Below are 17,819 nucleotides of genomic sequence, written 5' to 3'. Positions count from 1 at the left end.
GCATCATCCATTTGATATTGCCACAGAGGATGGCAGCTCATTTCTCATATTTGCAGTACAGAAACATGAGTAAAAGGGTCAGTACAAATAAAGGGCTGGAGAGAGATTTCTTCATCTCTGAAAAACTCACTTTGCCTTTCTTTCAATCAGTAGTACAAAATTATCCCAACCTATTTCAAATAAGAGTTTTTTGGATTCAAAATTAGATCGTGTGTTATTAAAGTCCACGAGACTGCTATTGCTATGTGGGTAGAACTATTTTTTCCCCTTGATTAGTAGAATTGAATTGTTTCTTGCCATTGGCTTTTATATGTTAGAATGCTTAGCTCTGGTCTTGGAAGACAATGTGAGCCATTAAGCTCCAAACAAATCACAGGAAGCACTCCAAACCTTGCCAAGCATTTCTTTTCTTTGTTAAATTACAAAGACCAAAGTGCTTTAAGACTTGTTCCCACTGTGTTTTAAGTGAAGTGCTGATCTTTCAGCTCTCAAGGAGATCCCCTGTTCCCTTTGAAATATATGGAACAACCTGTGGGAAATCATTGGGATTGCTCATGTGAATAACATGTACATTCTCCAAACAGTTATTCTTAGTGCTTTTCTAATAACATAGTATTGGATCCTTATTTGAAAGAGGCTTGCTGTGCTGTGAGTGTGCTGTGCGTGTCGGTGTAGAAGCGCTGTAGGCTACCTGACATCTGAGTTTGTTAATTATGGGCTGAATTATGTGGGGATTAGATAGGAAGAGGGCTCACATCAGCCAGGAGCAAACCAAGGAACCACTGAAGAGAGTCTCCAGATCAAGGCTACCAGAAGTAACTATGGCTGTTTGTATGAAAGAAAGGGATTAATAGCCCATTATCATTGCCTCAGGTGAGCTGCCTGTATTTCTTCTTTTTGAGTAGTTCACAGGAGCAGCAGGTTAGGACAGATTTTGAGAAGTACCGGGACCATCACCTTTTTAATCAAAATTTTAACCACTCTTTTAATAAGAATATGGGGAACCAAAGTCAAGTCATGCCCCTTCCATGGGCATTCATTGCACTGGGAAACAGATCTGATGGAGTAGCCTAACCCCACATGCCGTGTCCTCCTTCTCAGCTACCTCAGTGTTCTACAGGTGTGAGCCAAGCCTTTGTGATTCTCCAGGCCAGAGGAGCACAGGGAGGGCTCTTGTTTATAAAGCAGATCTTGTGGTGAGAGGCATGAACCAGAGAGAGCTGACGTGGTTTTGCATGGATCATTTCTGGTACTTCGTTTACTGGCAATTAATACAATATCTTCAAGCAGTCATTCAGATAGAGACCTGAGCTGGTTCCACTGCAGGACTTTAAAATGAGGGCTCCAGAACCCACACTTTTTATTTGGCTATTTTATGCACAGTAGTGAATCTGCATTATTAATAAAAGCATTTGTATCTACCATTGTTCCCCGAAGTCCTTGCCTGTTCTGCCCCAAGCGTGACAGATCAAGCATGGGGACAGTCTGGCACTGAGATAAAGAGGGATTCAGCCTGTCTGAGTGAGAAATCCAGCTACAGCATCCTTCAGATCATCCCCTCGAGTCTATGGCATCACTTCAAAGATAAATAAATCCTTTGGTCTGGAAGTGCATGAAATTACTTGGCTGAAGGTGTCTCTAACTGGTAGGGTATTTTAAAAGTGAAAAACTCTGGAGCTTCAGGCACCTAAAAGTTCAGTGAAAGATCCTGTGTTGCACATGCTGACTGGCACAGCTGTCTCATGAAATGTAAGGGCTGTGTATTTAAGCATTTTGTGAACAGCCCTGAACCTCAACCATCTGCTTCTAAATTTGTTTTATAGCCACCAGACAAAAGTAGGTTTGTCTGCTCCTTCACCCACCCCACCAGCCTTGGCAGGAGAGCCTCTCAGCAAACTTCATGCTTGCTTCATTTGTAATTTCAGATTTCCTTTAGGCAGCAGATAGGTGCCAGTGACTTGATTACAACTACATCACCTCTAGGCGTGCAGAGTGACAAGAATTTTGTCTCCGCAAGTTTTGTAGTGAAATTGATGAAGTATAATTCCTGTTTAGAAAAAAAATGAAAGATCCAGAACCTGAGTCAATAATGTGCTTCCAATACTTTCCATAGCTACTGTTACTAGCTATGTTACCTTACAGTGTAGGACTTATAAGCTAAAACTGAAATGAAGGACCCACCCTGCTCCGTGTAGTGCAGAGCAGATCAACTCCTGACGCTCTGTGTAGGTAACAATAAGTGCCCATATGCATTTAGTAGGCAGGTTCCCCAAGTCTATAAAACCACCAAAAAAAGGTATCATTTGCACAAGGCGTTTCTCATTTAGCCATGAGACAAATTGTTATAGCCTTAAAAAAGAACAATGTGCTCTGAAAAGTGTTTCTCTGATCTGCTGATAAGCAAAGATTTTGTTTTTAACTACAGCTTAAGATTGTTTTATGGGAAAGATTGAATGATGCTATCTTGGTACTTTCTACCTGATACTGCTCTTTTAAAAAAGTTATACTATTCTGATGTTCCAAAGCCACATTTACCATGTGTTGATATGGGTACCAGCGGCAGCTGATGTGTCTAACTTTCCATGTCTGTTTACAATTTCAGGAGCACAGAAGTCATGAGTACTGTCTCAGGTACACGAAGTACAACAATCACTTTCACTGTCCGACCTGGAACCAGCCAGCCGATCACACTGCAGAGCAGGTCCCCAGACTATGACAGTAGGACCTCAGGAGCACGGCATGCTCCAAGCCCTGTGGTTTCACCAACAGAGATAAATAAAGACATCATGCCTGCTTCTCTGACTGCTTCTGCTTCAGCTTCATCTCCTTCTCCAACTCTGTCCGATGTATTTAGCCTACCCAGCCAGCCCCCCTCTGGGGACTTATTTGGCTTGACCACAGGGCGCAGCAGGTCTCCTTCTCCCTCAATATTACAACAGCCAATCTCAAATAAGCCTTTTACAACTAAGCCTGTCCACCTGTGGACTAAACCAGATGTGGCAGATTGGTTGGAAAGTCTAAACTTAGGTGAACATAAAGAAACATTTATGGACAATGAAATAGATGGCACTCATTTACCAAATCTACAAAAGGAAGATCTGATAGACCTTGGAGTGACTAGAGTTGGGCACAGAATGAACATAGAAAGAGCTTTGAAACAGCTGCTGGACAGATAAGAATAGCTATTTTGCCTCACAAACTTCTGTTGATAACTAGAGATGGGCTGGTACTGAAATACCCCAAATGCCTTGTCTGTCTGCGAGTGCCAGCAAAATTAGGGGGGAAAAATAAAGCAGTTTAATTCCTGGTACTCAGGTAATGCAGACTGTATGTTACACACCCAAATATAAATCTAAATGTGTTGCACGAGTGGGGCCATTTTATTTCAAAGTTGTGGGGAGATACGAGAGAGAGAGAGAGAAAATTGTTAACTTCAAAAATATTACCATCTATTGATACTACCCTTCTGCTGGAACCATTGCAGAACAGTTTTCTTTTAACTTCAAATTGCAAGCTTTTTTTTTTCCTTAATTGAAAAGCACTGTATTCTCTTCTTGACATTCATTCAGATTCCCAGCAGGTTTCCTTTCCCAAATCTTAGTTTATTTAAAGAGGACAGATTGCTTCATTACCATTCAAATCCATTTTTGTTAGCAGAGGCACAATATTGAGACAGGTACAGGAGTTCATATAACTGTTTTTTACAAAGTTTAGCTCTCCGATTTGTTGGCAGAGAAGCTGGTTGTTCTGCTGGAATTAGCTCAAAGGTAACCTTGCTCTGTTTTACCTGGTATTTCTTTATTTCTGCAGTTATACTTAGCACTCTTCCAAGGTGGCAGAACAAGTTCAATACATGCTCCATTGACGTGACCTGTAAGACGATGCAGACATTTCATAAAAACTGAGAAGGAATGCTCACTTAGAGGTACAACAAAATGAAGCTAGTTTGAACCTGAGACCCCCAGTTTTCAACCAGCTAAACTACTGCTAAGTCGCAATGTGAACTCTGCAAACCAGAAAAAAAAATTGGGTTTATGTACAGCTGCATCTTCAGGACTTCACAGTCAGATATCAAGTATACTGAACCCTGAGTGATACTGTCTAATCCAGAGAGTGATTAAGTACCTAGATATTTTGAACATCGGGCCAAGAAAGATTAAGTAGATGAATGTTCCCATTGAACTCAATGAGAAGGTTGCCAGTATTTTAAGTAAGAGAGGAATTTCAAGCTGTTAGCAGAAATAGAAATAGTTTATCTTGCTTTAAAAAAAAAAAAAAAAAAAAAAAAAAAAGAAGAAGAAGGGGGAAAAGAGAAAAAAAAAAAGAGAAAGCTAATGCCAAGATGGACCAAGGTATGCAGTGTCCCAGAGCATATGTGCTTAAGGGGCAAGGGAAGTAGTAGCTATCCGGTTTCTTGTTTTTATTGCTATTAACAAGTATGGGCTCCTGGACAAGAAGAGCAGAGTGAGCACCTCCCAGGGGGCTGAATGCTTCCCATGGCCACCCGTGATTGCTGTGCAGGTGGCAGTGAGCACACCCTGCTCTGGGCCAGAGCTTCCAGGAGACCTCGGCAGCAGGGGGAACACACACATTTGGTCAGTCTGACTATTTCATTTTATTTTTTTTTTTAAGTTAACAAGTCTCTCTCTGCATGTTTGACCTCCCCTTGTAATTAACACCTCTAAATATCTGTGAGTTTTGTAGGTCTTTATTAACATAATACTCAAGATGTTGAAGGTGGATAAATTGTGTGTGGATGGCTAGACTGCCTACCTACCATACTTTCAGGTTCTCTTACATTTTGCAGGATACCTGAACTTTCTTTCCTTGATATGTTCCTTGATATGGTCCAGCCTATCTCTAATTTTTTTATTGTGATTATTTTTGCTCACAAACAAGTGTCTAATTAGGTCTGCAACAGCCCTAGTATGAGTACATAAAGTTTAGCATTTTAAATATCTTTCTTTACTGCAAGTTTAAATAGTTGTACAGATAGTTTATAAGCACAATATTTTAAGAAAATAAGTGGCTGGTCTACTGGGCAGCCTTTGTGCCACTTCAGTGCTAGAAAGTGAAAAACAACAAAAAAAAAAATTTTTGTGGTTTAATACTATTTCTGTGGAATAATTATAAAGTCTTGACCTTTTTAAAATCAACCTCATTTGGATGCATCTGAACCAGCAGAGCTGTGTTATATTTTCTATCTTTGCTAGAACTTCTACAAAGGAGGATGAATACTTCTTCAAAAGTGGTTATAGTTACCAACGCATTGGATACTCATAAAAAGCAACTTATTTAGCCTCCTGCCCCCTTTACGGAACAACAAGTCCTTTGACTTAACATCTGTTACTACGCTATATTTGTATTTGAAAGTTCCAAGTAACCTTGTAATAAAAACCAAGTACTAAGGTGTTTTACTTCCAAAAGTACTGCATTTTTCCATAGGTGGTGTAGAAGATGACAGTCTCATTCAGATAGTCAACACAGGCAACTTGAGGCCATCAGATACTTTCAGAAGTGTACAAATGGTAATTTAGCCATCATTGTCTTCCATTTGGTGATACAACAGAATTCAGTAAATAAACCACTAATGCCATGCTCTTTTTTTTGTTTCTTTGGGTACAGTTGATATTACCTCTATAATATGTGCCAGAAAATACGTTAGAAATTACGGTAGTAACAATGTAGAAGTTGACTTTGAAGCTGCTTTTTACTCACAACCTTATTGTTGAATTTCAGTTTAACGAGTGCTGACATACACAGTCAATTACAGTTGGTGGTAATCCCTTTCTAACACAGGTGTGTTTCTTCCTCGTCTACCTTTTCAGGTACTGAAAGAATAGGTACAAAATCATTAGCAGAAAAGAGGTTTGAAACATTGAAGAGCTAATGAAATAGTTTATTTTTACATCGTGTCTTACAAAGTAAACGTAACGAGACCTGAGAGGACCTCCTTTCACCAATAAAATGCACCTCTGCCAAGATGAATTGGTCTCTAGCTCTGTTTGATGATTTTGCTACAGAAAGCAATAGTAACAGATATGACGTTGCCTCCAAGTATTTTCGTCAGTCTGGAAACGTTGGGGGGAGGAGAGAAGACCCATTTATTTCATGCTTCTATGATAGTGAAAAACAAGTTGTTAGAGATCTATGAAATACATTATGATATTCTGGGTTTTAGGATCAACTTTTGTTTATATACTGTAATTTAAATAAATTGCATTTACATGCCTAGTTTCTGTAATATTTGTGTATACAATACCAAAATCTTACAAGATGTAAATTGTGTATAACTGCACAGACTCCTTTCCCTAGGTGTCTGAGAACATTTTCAGTTGAATTCATATATTATAAAATGACTAGATGTGACTGTTGATTTACAGAATTTACATATCACAAAAGTTAATTATTTGTGGTACTTAAGTTAATAAAATAGTGATTTTTTTCTCCGTTCTTAAAAAGCATTACCCAGTTGATCTGGCGATGATTATGTGTATGAGCCACAAATATTGATAATTTTTCCATTACATTTTTTCTTTTCTTTTCTAGATATTACTATGTTTCTCGCTATAGTTTGTGTAAGAACTTGTGTTCACGTTATCTATGTTGCTGTAATTTTTGTGCTTTAATTCCTCTTATTTCAACTGATTAAAAGATCAAGCTCCTGTAACTTGCACTTTTCCCCAATCCTTAATACTCTTGTATGGCAACCAAAATTACTGTAAGAAATAAATATAATATTGCACTAAGGTTGTGGTTCTGATTGCAAACAGAAAGCACTGTCTGAATTTTTATTAAGCAAGCAAACAAGCAAAAAGTTGCCAAACTTACAATCTGATGTTGTGTTTTGAAAGAGCACAGAATGCTTTAACAAAATGTAGATAGAATTAAGGCAAAATTATTGATTTTGTTTTGGACAGGAAAAATGTTTCCTTTCCCTTTCTTCTTTCTGGTTAAAGCATTCTCTACACTGAGCATCAGTTTATTTACCAAGTTCGAGATCCGTGTTTGAAATGTGACAAGTGAAAATATTTCAGTAAGAGGTAAAAAACACGTCTCTATTTGCCTTAAGGTGGATTTTTAATAGCAATTGAATTCTTTCTCTTGGCTGAGCGTGTGTGTGGGAATGCATGCTCTCAACTTGGTGCTGCTGGTTGCATGGGGCTCTCATGTGGGGATCTGTTCTGCAGTCTTGTAAGGCACTAGAGAGTTGGGGGTTGGACCATTTGTAGGAAAGAGTGGCTTTACAGAGGAGAAAGGGGAATGGTGCTCCTTACCAGAATTTGTGCATCTTGTGATGAAAAATTGTACCGGCAGGGTATATCTGTAATGTGAATAAATGAAGCTTCAGATGGACAAAAAAGAAAGAAAGAAAGAAAAGGTCTCCTTTTCTTTTGGCTTAATCACAACATTGTTTTGTATTTTTAAATGGTGATGCTATGAAGATATTTTTAATTTTTATTTTCTCAGATATCGGAATAAATGCCTAGAAATGTTGCCATTTGATTTCATTTGTTCCTTAACCATTATTCTATTCTACAGATGTCATTCTGGTTCATCTTTTTTTTTATAGCTACCCATGCTTTCTCTTGTAATTTTTCCAACAGCAATTACTTGGCAGCTTTGTTTTGTTAAGAACGACATAAAAACACCAACAACCCAATCACCACCTTTGTTGTATTTCAGGTACTGTGACAAACCAGTGATCAATACTGCATATCTAAGTCAAGTCAATTGTCACTGCTTTGTCGGCCAAAGAAATGAGAAGATTTGGCCATTGCTGTCATGGTGGACATTGTATCACTGTGTCATATTTTGTTTTGTTTGTGTTTTTCTGTATTTTGTTCTGCATTTTGTGGTCTTTCATTCCTTCTGTCCAAAAAAACATGAAAAAAGAAAAAAAGAAAGAAAGAAAAAAAAAACAGCCTTTTCCCAGTAGCTATGATGAGATATCCAGAACAATTTTTACAAGAGATGGTTGTAAAAATACTTCAGAACATGGGATTTATTTTTTTTTAGAGTACGTGCCTTGTAATTTTCAACACGGATCAACTACACTGCATTTGACACAAAGCTTTTTCTTCCAGATACTGTAATACCTGACAAAAAGAGCTTATTGTGCTGTCTTTTACAGTGAGAAGACCATAACTCTGCATTAAGAAAAGTAATTAGAACAACTGAAATGATTTACATCTTATTTAGAAAGTTTTTTTGGCATCCTGAGTCTGATTTGAAGGCCTTTATTCGGCTCCATTAAATGAGGGGGGCACAGAAGGGGGATATAATGAGACTGTTATTTTGGGTTAAACTTATTACTGCGAATATATGCTTCGTTACTAATGGGGTTGACATGTACTATGTTCCAAAGATGACAAAAATAAATGGAGTGGACTTATGCTTTTAAGTCTGCACAAGCTGGTTCTGTCATGCTGACATCTAGTGGAATGTGATGGCCATGGGCTCAAGCAATATCTCAAAATATGTATTCCTTTACAATAAGTGATTTTAGTGTCTTGTTCTTATTGTGAGTTGGCCTGAACATCTAAGCCAGAGAAAAGGCTGACTGCATAATTATATGAATTATTCAATGAATGATAAATCTTTAAAGAATTGTAACGCTTTCTAGTTTCTATGTGGGTATGGTTTAATCAATTTTATGTTTTAAATGTTAGCATCTCCATGTGATCCTTCATCTGCATTGAGTATGTTTTCTAAAGAATGTAGTTTTTGTCTCCAGTGCTGCAAATCCTGGACTGCTTTGAACAATTTCAGCCAAACATTGCAATCTGGTGAACAACAACTATTTCAGCAGCAAACTGCAGCTGAGTGCGAGGTATTCAGGTTAGGAATTCATCCATAGTACTGGTGAATTGTCTCCCAAATGTACTTGTGGAACTGACATTTGGTTTCCCAAGTGAAATTTAAGTTTTCCTCAGGACTAATGCCAGAAGGAATATGTGCATGTGTGTGTGAGTTCCTGTATGCTTTTAATGTAAAGGTTCTTGGACTGCATTAGAAATCCATGTACAAACAGGTCACCAGTGTTGCATGTGCTTAAAAATGTATTGGAATAAATGTTGCAGTGAAGAGAATACAATACAGAGAAATCTCAAAATGTAATTCATGTTTTAATGGGTTATTTTTCCACTTTTTTTCCTTTTTGCCTTATTTTGTTGTCTCCAATCTCCTAGTTTCCTTTTATACTTAAATGTAATTTAAAGCAATTTCTTATAACTTCTGAAAGTCTTGAGAAACCTAAAATGAAGGTTTGGGGGGAAATGAGAGATAATCTCTCTGCTGCGCATCCTTCTGAAGCCTCTGATTCATTCTCTTAAAGATGTTCTTCAAAACAAAGCCTTAAGGAAACAGAGCATCATTACAAGGATGTAAAGAATTCACAACTCCCTAAATGGGCTATCATTTGTCCATAATGGATTTTGAGAACTGCCAAGTATGGCCCTCCTTACCAAACCTCTACAAAATACCCAGTGAGGAACTACTGCAACTACATCATCCATTTTTTGTTTTGTTTGGGCCTTGTTGGTGCATCTAGTATCAAATCTTTCAAGCTATGCAGGGACAAAGTCAAGGTGAGAGCTCGAACTCTGTCATTAGAGAAGAACTGATAGAAGGGGACCAAAACAGAGATTGAAAGGTTATTTACTTACTGGTCCACATGTGGTGTCAAAAAACCAAAAATAATTCGTTAACTGAACATAGTCATATTTGAGCTCACTGTCCAATTGTGCATAAAATAATACTGTGATTAGAATTTCTTTTTCACTTTGGGCAATGCTATGTCTCCTTTTCTCCCTTTGCTCCAACACCTCAGCCATTTTCTTTACAAAAGCAGGGGATGTGGCCTTTAACACATGCACCATTCTCCAGCTCTGTTTAAGGCACCCGTAAGACATTACGGTAACCGAGGAGCAGTGTAGAAGTTCTGCATTTCACCTGAGGATATCTGCAATCTCTAATAATGTCCTTTTTTTTTTTTTTTTTTCTGCAGTAAAGAGAACAGCCAGAATCACCAAAGGGCGGGTGATTTACAGAAGATACTTTGCAATTTTTAGAAATTTTCTTGCAGAGAAGAATTCTGCACAGGCGGTGTGTATTCAGAACGGATCATTTATACACTTCTACTTCATATTTTCTGGATTTTCCCCCACTCAAATGTGTGTTTTCATAATGCCATGATACTGTCAGGCAGTCTTCAACCCTCTGAAGAAAAGTTACTGAGCTAGTGCTGTGTATTAACTCTTTGTACTGGTGACAAGGCTGGTTTATCGGCAGGGAAGATCATTATAGCAAATAACATATTGTATACTTGAAAGATCAGTGCAATGGTAACAGGGAAAATGTGCTTGAGCAAAATGCAGCATGCACAATCCTTGCCTTGAGTCCGTGGGATGCTTCCGTTGGAGGCAGCAGGAAGGAAAACTTTGCCATGATAATGATGTACATAATTCACAAAGCAGGGGAAGCTTTTAAAGGAAGATTGAGAACCTCTTCTTGGTGAGAGCTGAGGGTGCTCATAAGAGCTCGCTGGGGCAGGTGTGGGACAGCTGCTGGTGAGAGCCCAGCAGTGGGTGCTTACAGCAGGCTGTGAAATGACTCGGTCTATTTAACAGAGCAAATAGAAGGCTAAAATGAGATGTCTGCTTTTCCTACTCACGAGTGGGTGAACAGCCAGGAGAGGGATTGTAACTAAAAGAAACATCAGTGGTAGGAGAAGTCAGTACTGATTGGCAATGAATAAATTCAAGTTGGAAACTGGGAAGCACTGCAACAATGAGACTAGTGGGGCTATGAGGTCACCTCCTACAATGGGGAGCATGGATGCTCCCTGAAGTTCGTTAAGCCAAGAAATGCCACATGCTTATTCCTTGAAGCATACAGTTTGCTGTGCCCAATGCCCTGCCCAACCAGGGCTGGGATGGCCGAGGAGTGTTGGAAGCATGGCCTGCACAAGGCCATTCCTAAGCCAAGGCCCTGGGGCTCGGGTGTTGGTTTTGTGCAACAAAGGCTGCAGCCTTCCACAGGAAGCCTTTGGTTTACAGGGTTATGAATGGTTTGGACCAGCCTGGTGGGGCTGTGGACATGAGTCTCAGGCTTCAAGAGAAGGGTGGGTCACGAGGGATTTGCAGCTGACACAGATCACAGTTCTGGTCCTCGCTACAGGAAAATGACATATTAAGAAAAAAAAAAAAACTGGATTAATTCTGAAGTACTGGATGAAACACTGAAGGAGAGAAACAAAACCCAGGATCCACATCTGAAAGATGCAAAGCCTAATACAAGGCTGCAGCATTCATAAATTTAGGGAAGGTGGTCACGTGCTGACAATATTTCTGCTCAGGAAAGACAACTAAAAAATAATAGACTAAAAAAAAAAAGAACTAGGATGTAACCTAGTTATTTGACTTCACTGCTAACTGTGCTTTAGCCATGGGGCTCATCTGGGTTCCCTAGAGAGGAGGGCCTCAATGTTGGACATTTCTCCCCCACTCCTGTAGGCAAGCTGGGCTCAGAGCTCTGGCCCTGGAAACAATTTCTCCTTTCCTTGCACCATTTAAGAGGCTTTTTTACTTACAGCCTGTCTGTCTTCATTTCCCCCCCCCCCCCAGACTGTCTAATGCTAGATCCCCCTTCACATTAAATAATCCTTATTAGGCTGTATGGGAACTGCTGAGTCACAGCCTGAACCCCTGATTGAGCACCTGAGAAAAGGACCAGGTCAGCCCTGGGAGCACGGGTGAAGGCAGTTCAGCTGTGTGACCAGAAGGGGTAAAGCCTGGCTGCACCCCTCTTAGATCTCATTTAAGAGCTGACTGCCACTGGGGAAGGATCTCTGGTTGAAGATCCCTCCCTTGCGGAGTGTCCCTTGTGAGCCTAGCTCTTTGGAGACAGGTGAGCACTTTTCATTTGTAACTCATTTCCATCATTAGTCCCTTTGTCGTTATATCTCTGGAATCAATATTCAATCGTGTTGATCTTTCTGATTGTTACAAGGGCAAATACCGGGGTTGGGATTCTACTTCAGGTTGTATGTAAGGAGAGCAGACAATTTTTAGTACATTCTTTAAAGCCTGAAGCCCTAATCTTTAACTAAAATATTTTTTTTCTTATTATTTTACACCGTTAAATAACAGATGAAGGAAACTTTCTAAGCAAAGGATGCTTCATCAGATGGGAAAAAAAATCCATCGATTTAACTACAGTAAGATGCTATGAGGAATGTTTTTTGAAGACTTATTAAGCAAAGACATTACTAACAAACAGAAAGCAAGATATGATTGTGGATGATTCACTCCCCCAACACTTATCAGTGTAGCTATCCAGCTGGAAAATGACCATATTTCATGGTATTTACTCATGTAGGCAAAACTTGTTCTTTCAGTACTTTAATTATTTGAGACTCTTGAGTTTCTTTGGATGTTAAGTAAGTTTTATCCCTGGACTGTAAATGGAGGCTCAAAGAAAGCCTCCCACCAAACAAAACAAGCTCCTTCTGGTTTGACTGTGAATCCAATGGGTTGTGCAGTCTTGAATTATGATTTGACTTTCCTACTTACTACTCTGTCTAGACAGTACCGCCATTGCCTATGATTCTCCAATTTCAATTGGGTAAGGGTGAAAATTTCTCATCATATACGCTTATTAAAAACAGAAGGAAATGTTAGAACAGCAGTGTCAATGCAGTAGGGTTAATTAAGGGCAGGACTTGATCAACAATTTCGAATATGCTTAGACCTCTTCAAAATAAAGAGCATTTTTCTTTATAATTTGGATGCCTACAACTCCACTGTAGGAACATTTTAATTTGGATTTGTGCATAATGTTTCAGCTAGAAAAGCCAAAGGACAAAACCAACCAACTTCCTTACAGAAGGAAAAGGTTATTCAAGTGCAAATTATTAGCAATAACACAACTTTAAAAGCAATAAGCTCATGTAGAACAAGTTCACTGGAGAATTTGTTTCCAGATTGCAGTGGAAATAACAACTGATATTTAGTAGAGAAATATGTTGTTATAAACTTGAACTACTACCAGTGTGTATTTGAGTTTGTATATTACCACATTAAGGAAGATTTTGGTTGCCTTTATCAGGGGTTGTTGACCACGTTACTGTTTCCAGCACTGCTGTGCAAACACAGGGGAACCGGAGCCCTACAAGGAGTTTTCAATTAGCATTTTTTCTTGCTGGTGTAGATAGATGAAATTAGGGTAGGATGGTATATGCAGTAGTTTACGTTTTACTAGAAATGGTAATAGCACTCTGTGTTCCTGGGAATAGCATGCAATGTGTGTAGGCCACTGTCCTGGGCTGTTAGGCACTGAGGAACACAAGAGCCTGACAAACAGCAACATTAATAACAATGCTAGGACAGAAGTAGTACGCATGGAAATGAGCTGACATCTATACTGTACCACGTGGGTTAAATGAACATACATAACTCAAGAAAAGAGTAAGTGAGCTAGGTGTGGAACACACTCTTGAGGTGAAGATGGCCAACAAACAAGTGTGCCAGGGGAAAATAAAAAGAATAAAAAATAAAAATAAAAAAAATCCCCAAAACTTTAAGGATATTTTTGCACTTCTACTGACCTACCTGCATTTCAGTTTACTGCTTTCAAAGAAGTCCATTAATTACCGGTATTAGGTAAGTGCCCTGTAGGCTTTATTCCAGAAAGCTCAGGCCTTTTACACCAAATGCAAAAGTCTGGCATTTCCTTGCAAGATGCTATCACAGCACTTTCACTTACAGTAACTGCTTGTCAAAGAGAACTGTAGAAAAATACAGACTTACAGAGCTATTAACTACAAGGTTGGCATAAGGTGCTTAGAAATGTATTTGAAAAGTCAATTAGAGCTGATTAGCCTGATTTTTCCCTCACAATAGTGTTACCCAGCAATGGTTTGGCCATGCTAAAAATCCAGATTACACAGGGGAAATGGGGAGGACAAGTAGAAAAAGATGTGCAGCTAAAACTGTCACTCAAACAATGAGAACACTACCTCTATATACCAGAAGCACTTTCATCTCAAAAATGCCACACACACAAGCAGATGTGGGAGCATCTGGAGGAGCAACAAGCCCAACCTTTGAAGAAGGAAACAGGACAAGCAAGTTCTGAAATGATGCTATTTGAGATCAAAGCTGCACCAGGAGCTACGAAAGCAATGCCCTGATGGTGAGAGATGGCCCTGTGTGAGGGCTGCCACACTGATTTGTGCCTCAGGAGTGGCACTGTCCCTGGAAGCTGACTCTGGGGAAGGCCTTCCTGTGCCACCACACAGCCCTCCGAGACTCCCTGGCTGGCCAGACGTTGCAGTGCCCCTTTCTGCCAGAGCTTTACCAAGTCTGGGGCAAGATATCAAGGAAAGCTATTTTAATCAATTCCACTTGTCTTGTTGGCTGACATCCAGGTCATCACTCCACACGCTTTGCATTATGCAATTGGGATCGATTTCTGTTCATCTTCCTATGGACTTGTGCATTAATTTCCCTCTCACTAACTCACTTCACAGTCATGCCTATAAATGAGAGTACAAGCAGAGTGCTTGACGTGAAAAGAAGTTGGTGAAGTATCTTCAAATCTAGGAGACATGGAACAGCATGCCCTCAAGCATGCAGCTTTACGAGCCCCGTGCAGCACAGAAGGCCCACAGTGAGAGGAGCACTACCTACACGCAATGGTGGCTGTTCTTGGCCCTCACGTCCCAGTCAGGTGACATACTGGGAGAGAATGATCAGGGAGGATGCATTTCTGGAAATACTCCTTTGGGAGTGAGCTTCCATCCTTCACTGCATGTGTGTGCAGGCGGGCCATGTGAGTCCTGATCCCTTGCTGCAGCTTCAGGCTTGAGGCTGCTCAGAAATCACAGGTGGCTTTGAGGCTGCATCTGAAAAGCACTTCTCCAGAAGCAGCTGCTTCAGCTGAATAGCCTTGGCAACAAGCACTGGCACTACTCGCTAGGAAAGGGACTTGAAAATGAGTCTGTGCTGAGATTGCTGTGATCGTCAGCCTTCCAGGTTCAAGAAAGGCTGCAGAGGACACACGGTCCACACACAGTATGAAATGCTGCTGGGAAGCAGTCACAATTTGGCTACACATTCATCTAAGCCAAAGCCCCTATCTTTTGGGCAACTTCCTTCTGCTTCACTATGCAATGCTTCTGCTTCCTGCTCCCCTTCCTGGGATAGAAGTCAAAAACTGGCTTGCCCTTGACAAACTAGTCAGAATTGATGCGTTGTAAATGGCCCATTGCACATAAAAATCCAGCAAAGCACTCCACAGCTCCAAGGCTTTACATAAAATAAATGGGATGCAGAAGCATTCTTCACCATCATCTTAAGCCTGCCATCTGTACAGACTAAAAATAAAGTGGCAGCTTAAGGAGAAGGTTGATAAAATGCATCCAAGAAACACACAGAAAAGAGCTGTGGCTCCTGTGCTGAGCTAACCTGGGGTCTACAGCCAGCACAGGGAGAGGAGTACTCACGAGGGGTGGAGGATGCACAGCACACAGGGAATACTGGGCAATAAATGTATCTCACTTCTGTAAGAGTTTCACCACCTCCCAAATAACCACCTTTCAAACTATGGCCTTCCCTCCTTGCTATCATTAGCAATTACTGCAGAAATAGAAAAAGAAAAAAAATATAAAAAACTAGAAAATATTTCTAAAGAAACACTTTTTTGACTGTTCTTACCACATGCTTATATTACAATTAACTTGGAAGAATGACATTCAGAAGTGTAAAATCATTGAATAGGCAATGAATAAAGTCAGCATGCTGCTGCCTTCCATTACCCAAAACCCGAGCAGGATGAGAAGCAGCAACTGCATCGCATTAAGGTGTGAATGAGCTCAAGACTCACCCATCCCATTAGCAGAAATAAACAGGGCTTGCTTTCTCCTCACATTAATTACACACATGGAGGTCTATGCCAGATGCTCTGATGATAAATTCAGGCAGCCTGAGGTATGTTTCACCAGGAGAATTGTTCCAGCTAGCTTGGGCAATTATTACCGATGAGTAAGAGTGATCTTAAAACTTCAAAGTCTTGAATGCATCTCATCTCATAGTTGTAACAGTACAGTCACAATGCTGCTACTTACATATACTTGACAAGGTACCAAATCAATCTAGCAGAGAACATCTTACCAGAATGAGCAAGATCAGTAGTTTAAATTAAAGATGAAACCTTGTCTGTTAGGCAAGGCGACACGAGTACACTCCCCATACTGCTGCTGCTGGTGTTATCTAATGCATTCTTCCAGCAGCTCTGGTCCCCACTCTTTCATACTTGACAGGGAGGACCCTGGAAATGTGCACCGCTTGTCCACAGTGCCATTTATGAAGATGACACATGCCATGCTCATGAGTCCAAGTGCAATGCAAGTCCTTTGTTCCCATTAAGGTTTTCTCCTCCATTATCAAAACTCCTCTCCTGCTGCTGAACAGTTTCTGCGATTGTTCAGGTGCCTTTAAGGAAATGGGATGAGTTTGCTGAAGATGGAAGCAGGGTGGAAGAGCCAAGCATGCAAATCCTCATCTCCCTACTGACTGTGAGGCTACAAAAGTCATCCTGAAGCCTGGAAAGTCTTGTGCTTGTGATTCACAATAAAGGCACCAGAAGGGCTCCATGATGCAGCCATCTTCAGCACAGCATCTTCCCATCTGCTCAAAAAAAGTTCAGCATTGGAAACTGCAAAACACTGTCTTGCTTAGCTAGGCGGGACTGCAAGTTCTCCAAGCAAAGCTTTGGGAAGCAGCTGGCCTAAGGATCTCTGTCATCAGTTGGTCCTTTTGGGTATGTGCACATCATAACTGCTTTGGATGATACAGGACTTGAGAGGAAAAGGAGGCAAGAGAAAAAAGATGCCTTTAAGCTTATTATTGAAGTGAGAAGTTTAAGAAATTGGTCAAATGCACTGAAAATCCCAGAGTGTTTTCATGTATTTATTCATGATTTCATTCTATGACAAGGTGACCTGTTTAGTGGATGAAGGTAAGGTTGTCAATGTGGTCTACCTGGATTTCAGTAAGGCCTCTGACACTGTCCCCCACAACATTCTCATGGAAAAGCTGGCTGCCCACGGTTTGGATAGGTGTATGCTCCGCTGGGTGAAACACTGGCTGGATGGCTGGGCCCAAAGAGTTGTGGTCAACGGAGTTAAATCCAGTTGGCAGCCAGTCACAAGTGGTGTCCCCCAGGGCTCGGTACTGGGGCTGCTTCTATTTAACATCTTTATTAACAATCTTGATTAGGAGAATGAGTGCACCCTCAGTAAGTTTGCAGATGACGCCAAGTTGGGAGGGAGTGTTAATCTGCCTGAGGGGAGATATGCACTACGGAGGGATCTGGATAGACTAGATCAATGGGCCAAGGTAAACTGTATGAGTTTCAATAGGGCCAAGTGATGGTTCTACAGGCTTAGGGAAGAGGGGCTGGAAAGCTCTGTGAAGGAAAGGGACCTCGATGTACTGATGGACAGTCGGCTGAATATGAACCAGCAGTGTGCCCTGGTAGCCAAGGCCTATGATATCCTGGCTTGTATCAGGAATGGTGTGGTGAGCTGGGCTAGGGAAGCAATCCTGCCCCATACTTGGCCTTGGTGAGGCCTCACCTCAGTACAGAAAGGATACTGAGGTGCTGGAACAAGTCCAGAGAAGGGCAACAAGGCTTGTGAAAGGCTTGGAGAATATGCCCTCCAAGAAGCAACTGAAGGAAACAGGACTGCTCAGTCTGGGGAAAAGGAGGCTGAGGGGAGACCTTATTGCTCTCTTCCAGTGCCTGAAAGGTGC

General features: G+C 40.7%; 1 protein-coding gene across 5 annotated transcripts in view; it reads left to right on the top strand.

The window, feature by feature from the left end:
• Nucleotides 1–6,750, top strand: part of SHANK2 (SH3 and multiple ankyrin repeat domains 2) — a 344,905-nt gene extending 338,155 nt beyond the window's left edge. For all 5 annotated transcript variants that reach the window (XM_085224519.1, XM_085224521.1, XM_085224520.1 and 2 more), the window contains one exon: nucleotides 2,603–6,750. In XM_085224519.1, the coding sequence (XP_085080645.1) occupies nucleotides 2,603–3,176 (574 nt within the window). In that variant the 3' untranslated portion in view covers nucleotides 3,177–6,750. The remainder of the gene's footprint in view (nucleotides 1–2,602) is intronic.
• Nucleotides 6,751–17,819: the final 11,069 nt, after the last annotated feature.

This window comes from Meleagris gallopavo, chromosome 5 (assembly GCF_905368555.1).
Source record: "Meleagris gallopavo chromosome 5, MGAL_WU_HG_1.1, whole genome shotgun sequence".
NCBI lineage: Eukaryota > Metazoa > Chordata > Aves > Galliformes > Phasianidae > Meleagris > Meleagris gallopavo.
This window is presented reverse-complemented; position numbering and strand designations above follow the sequence as displayed.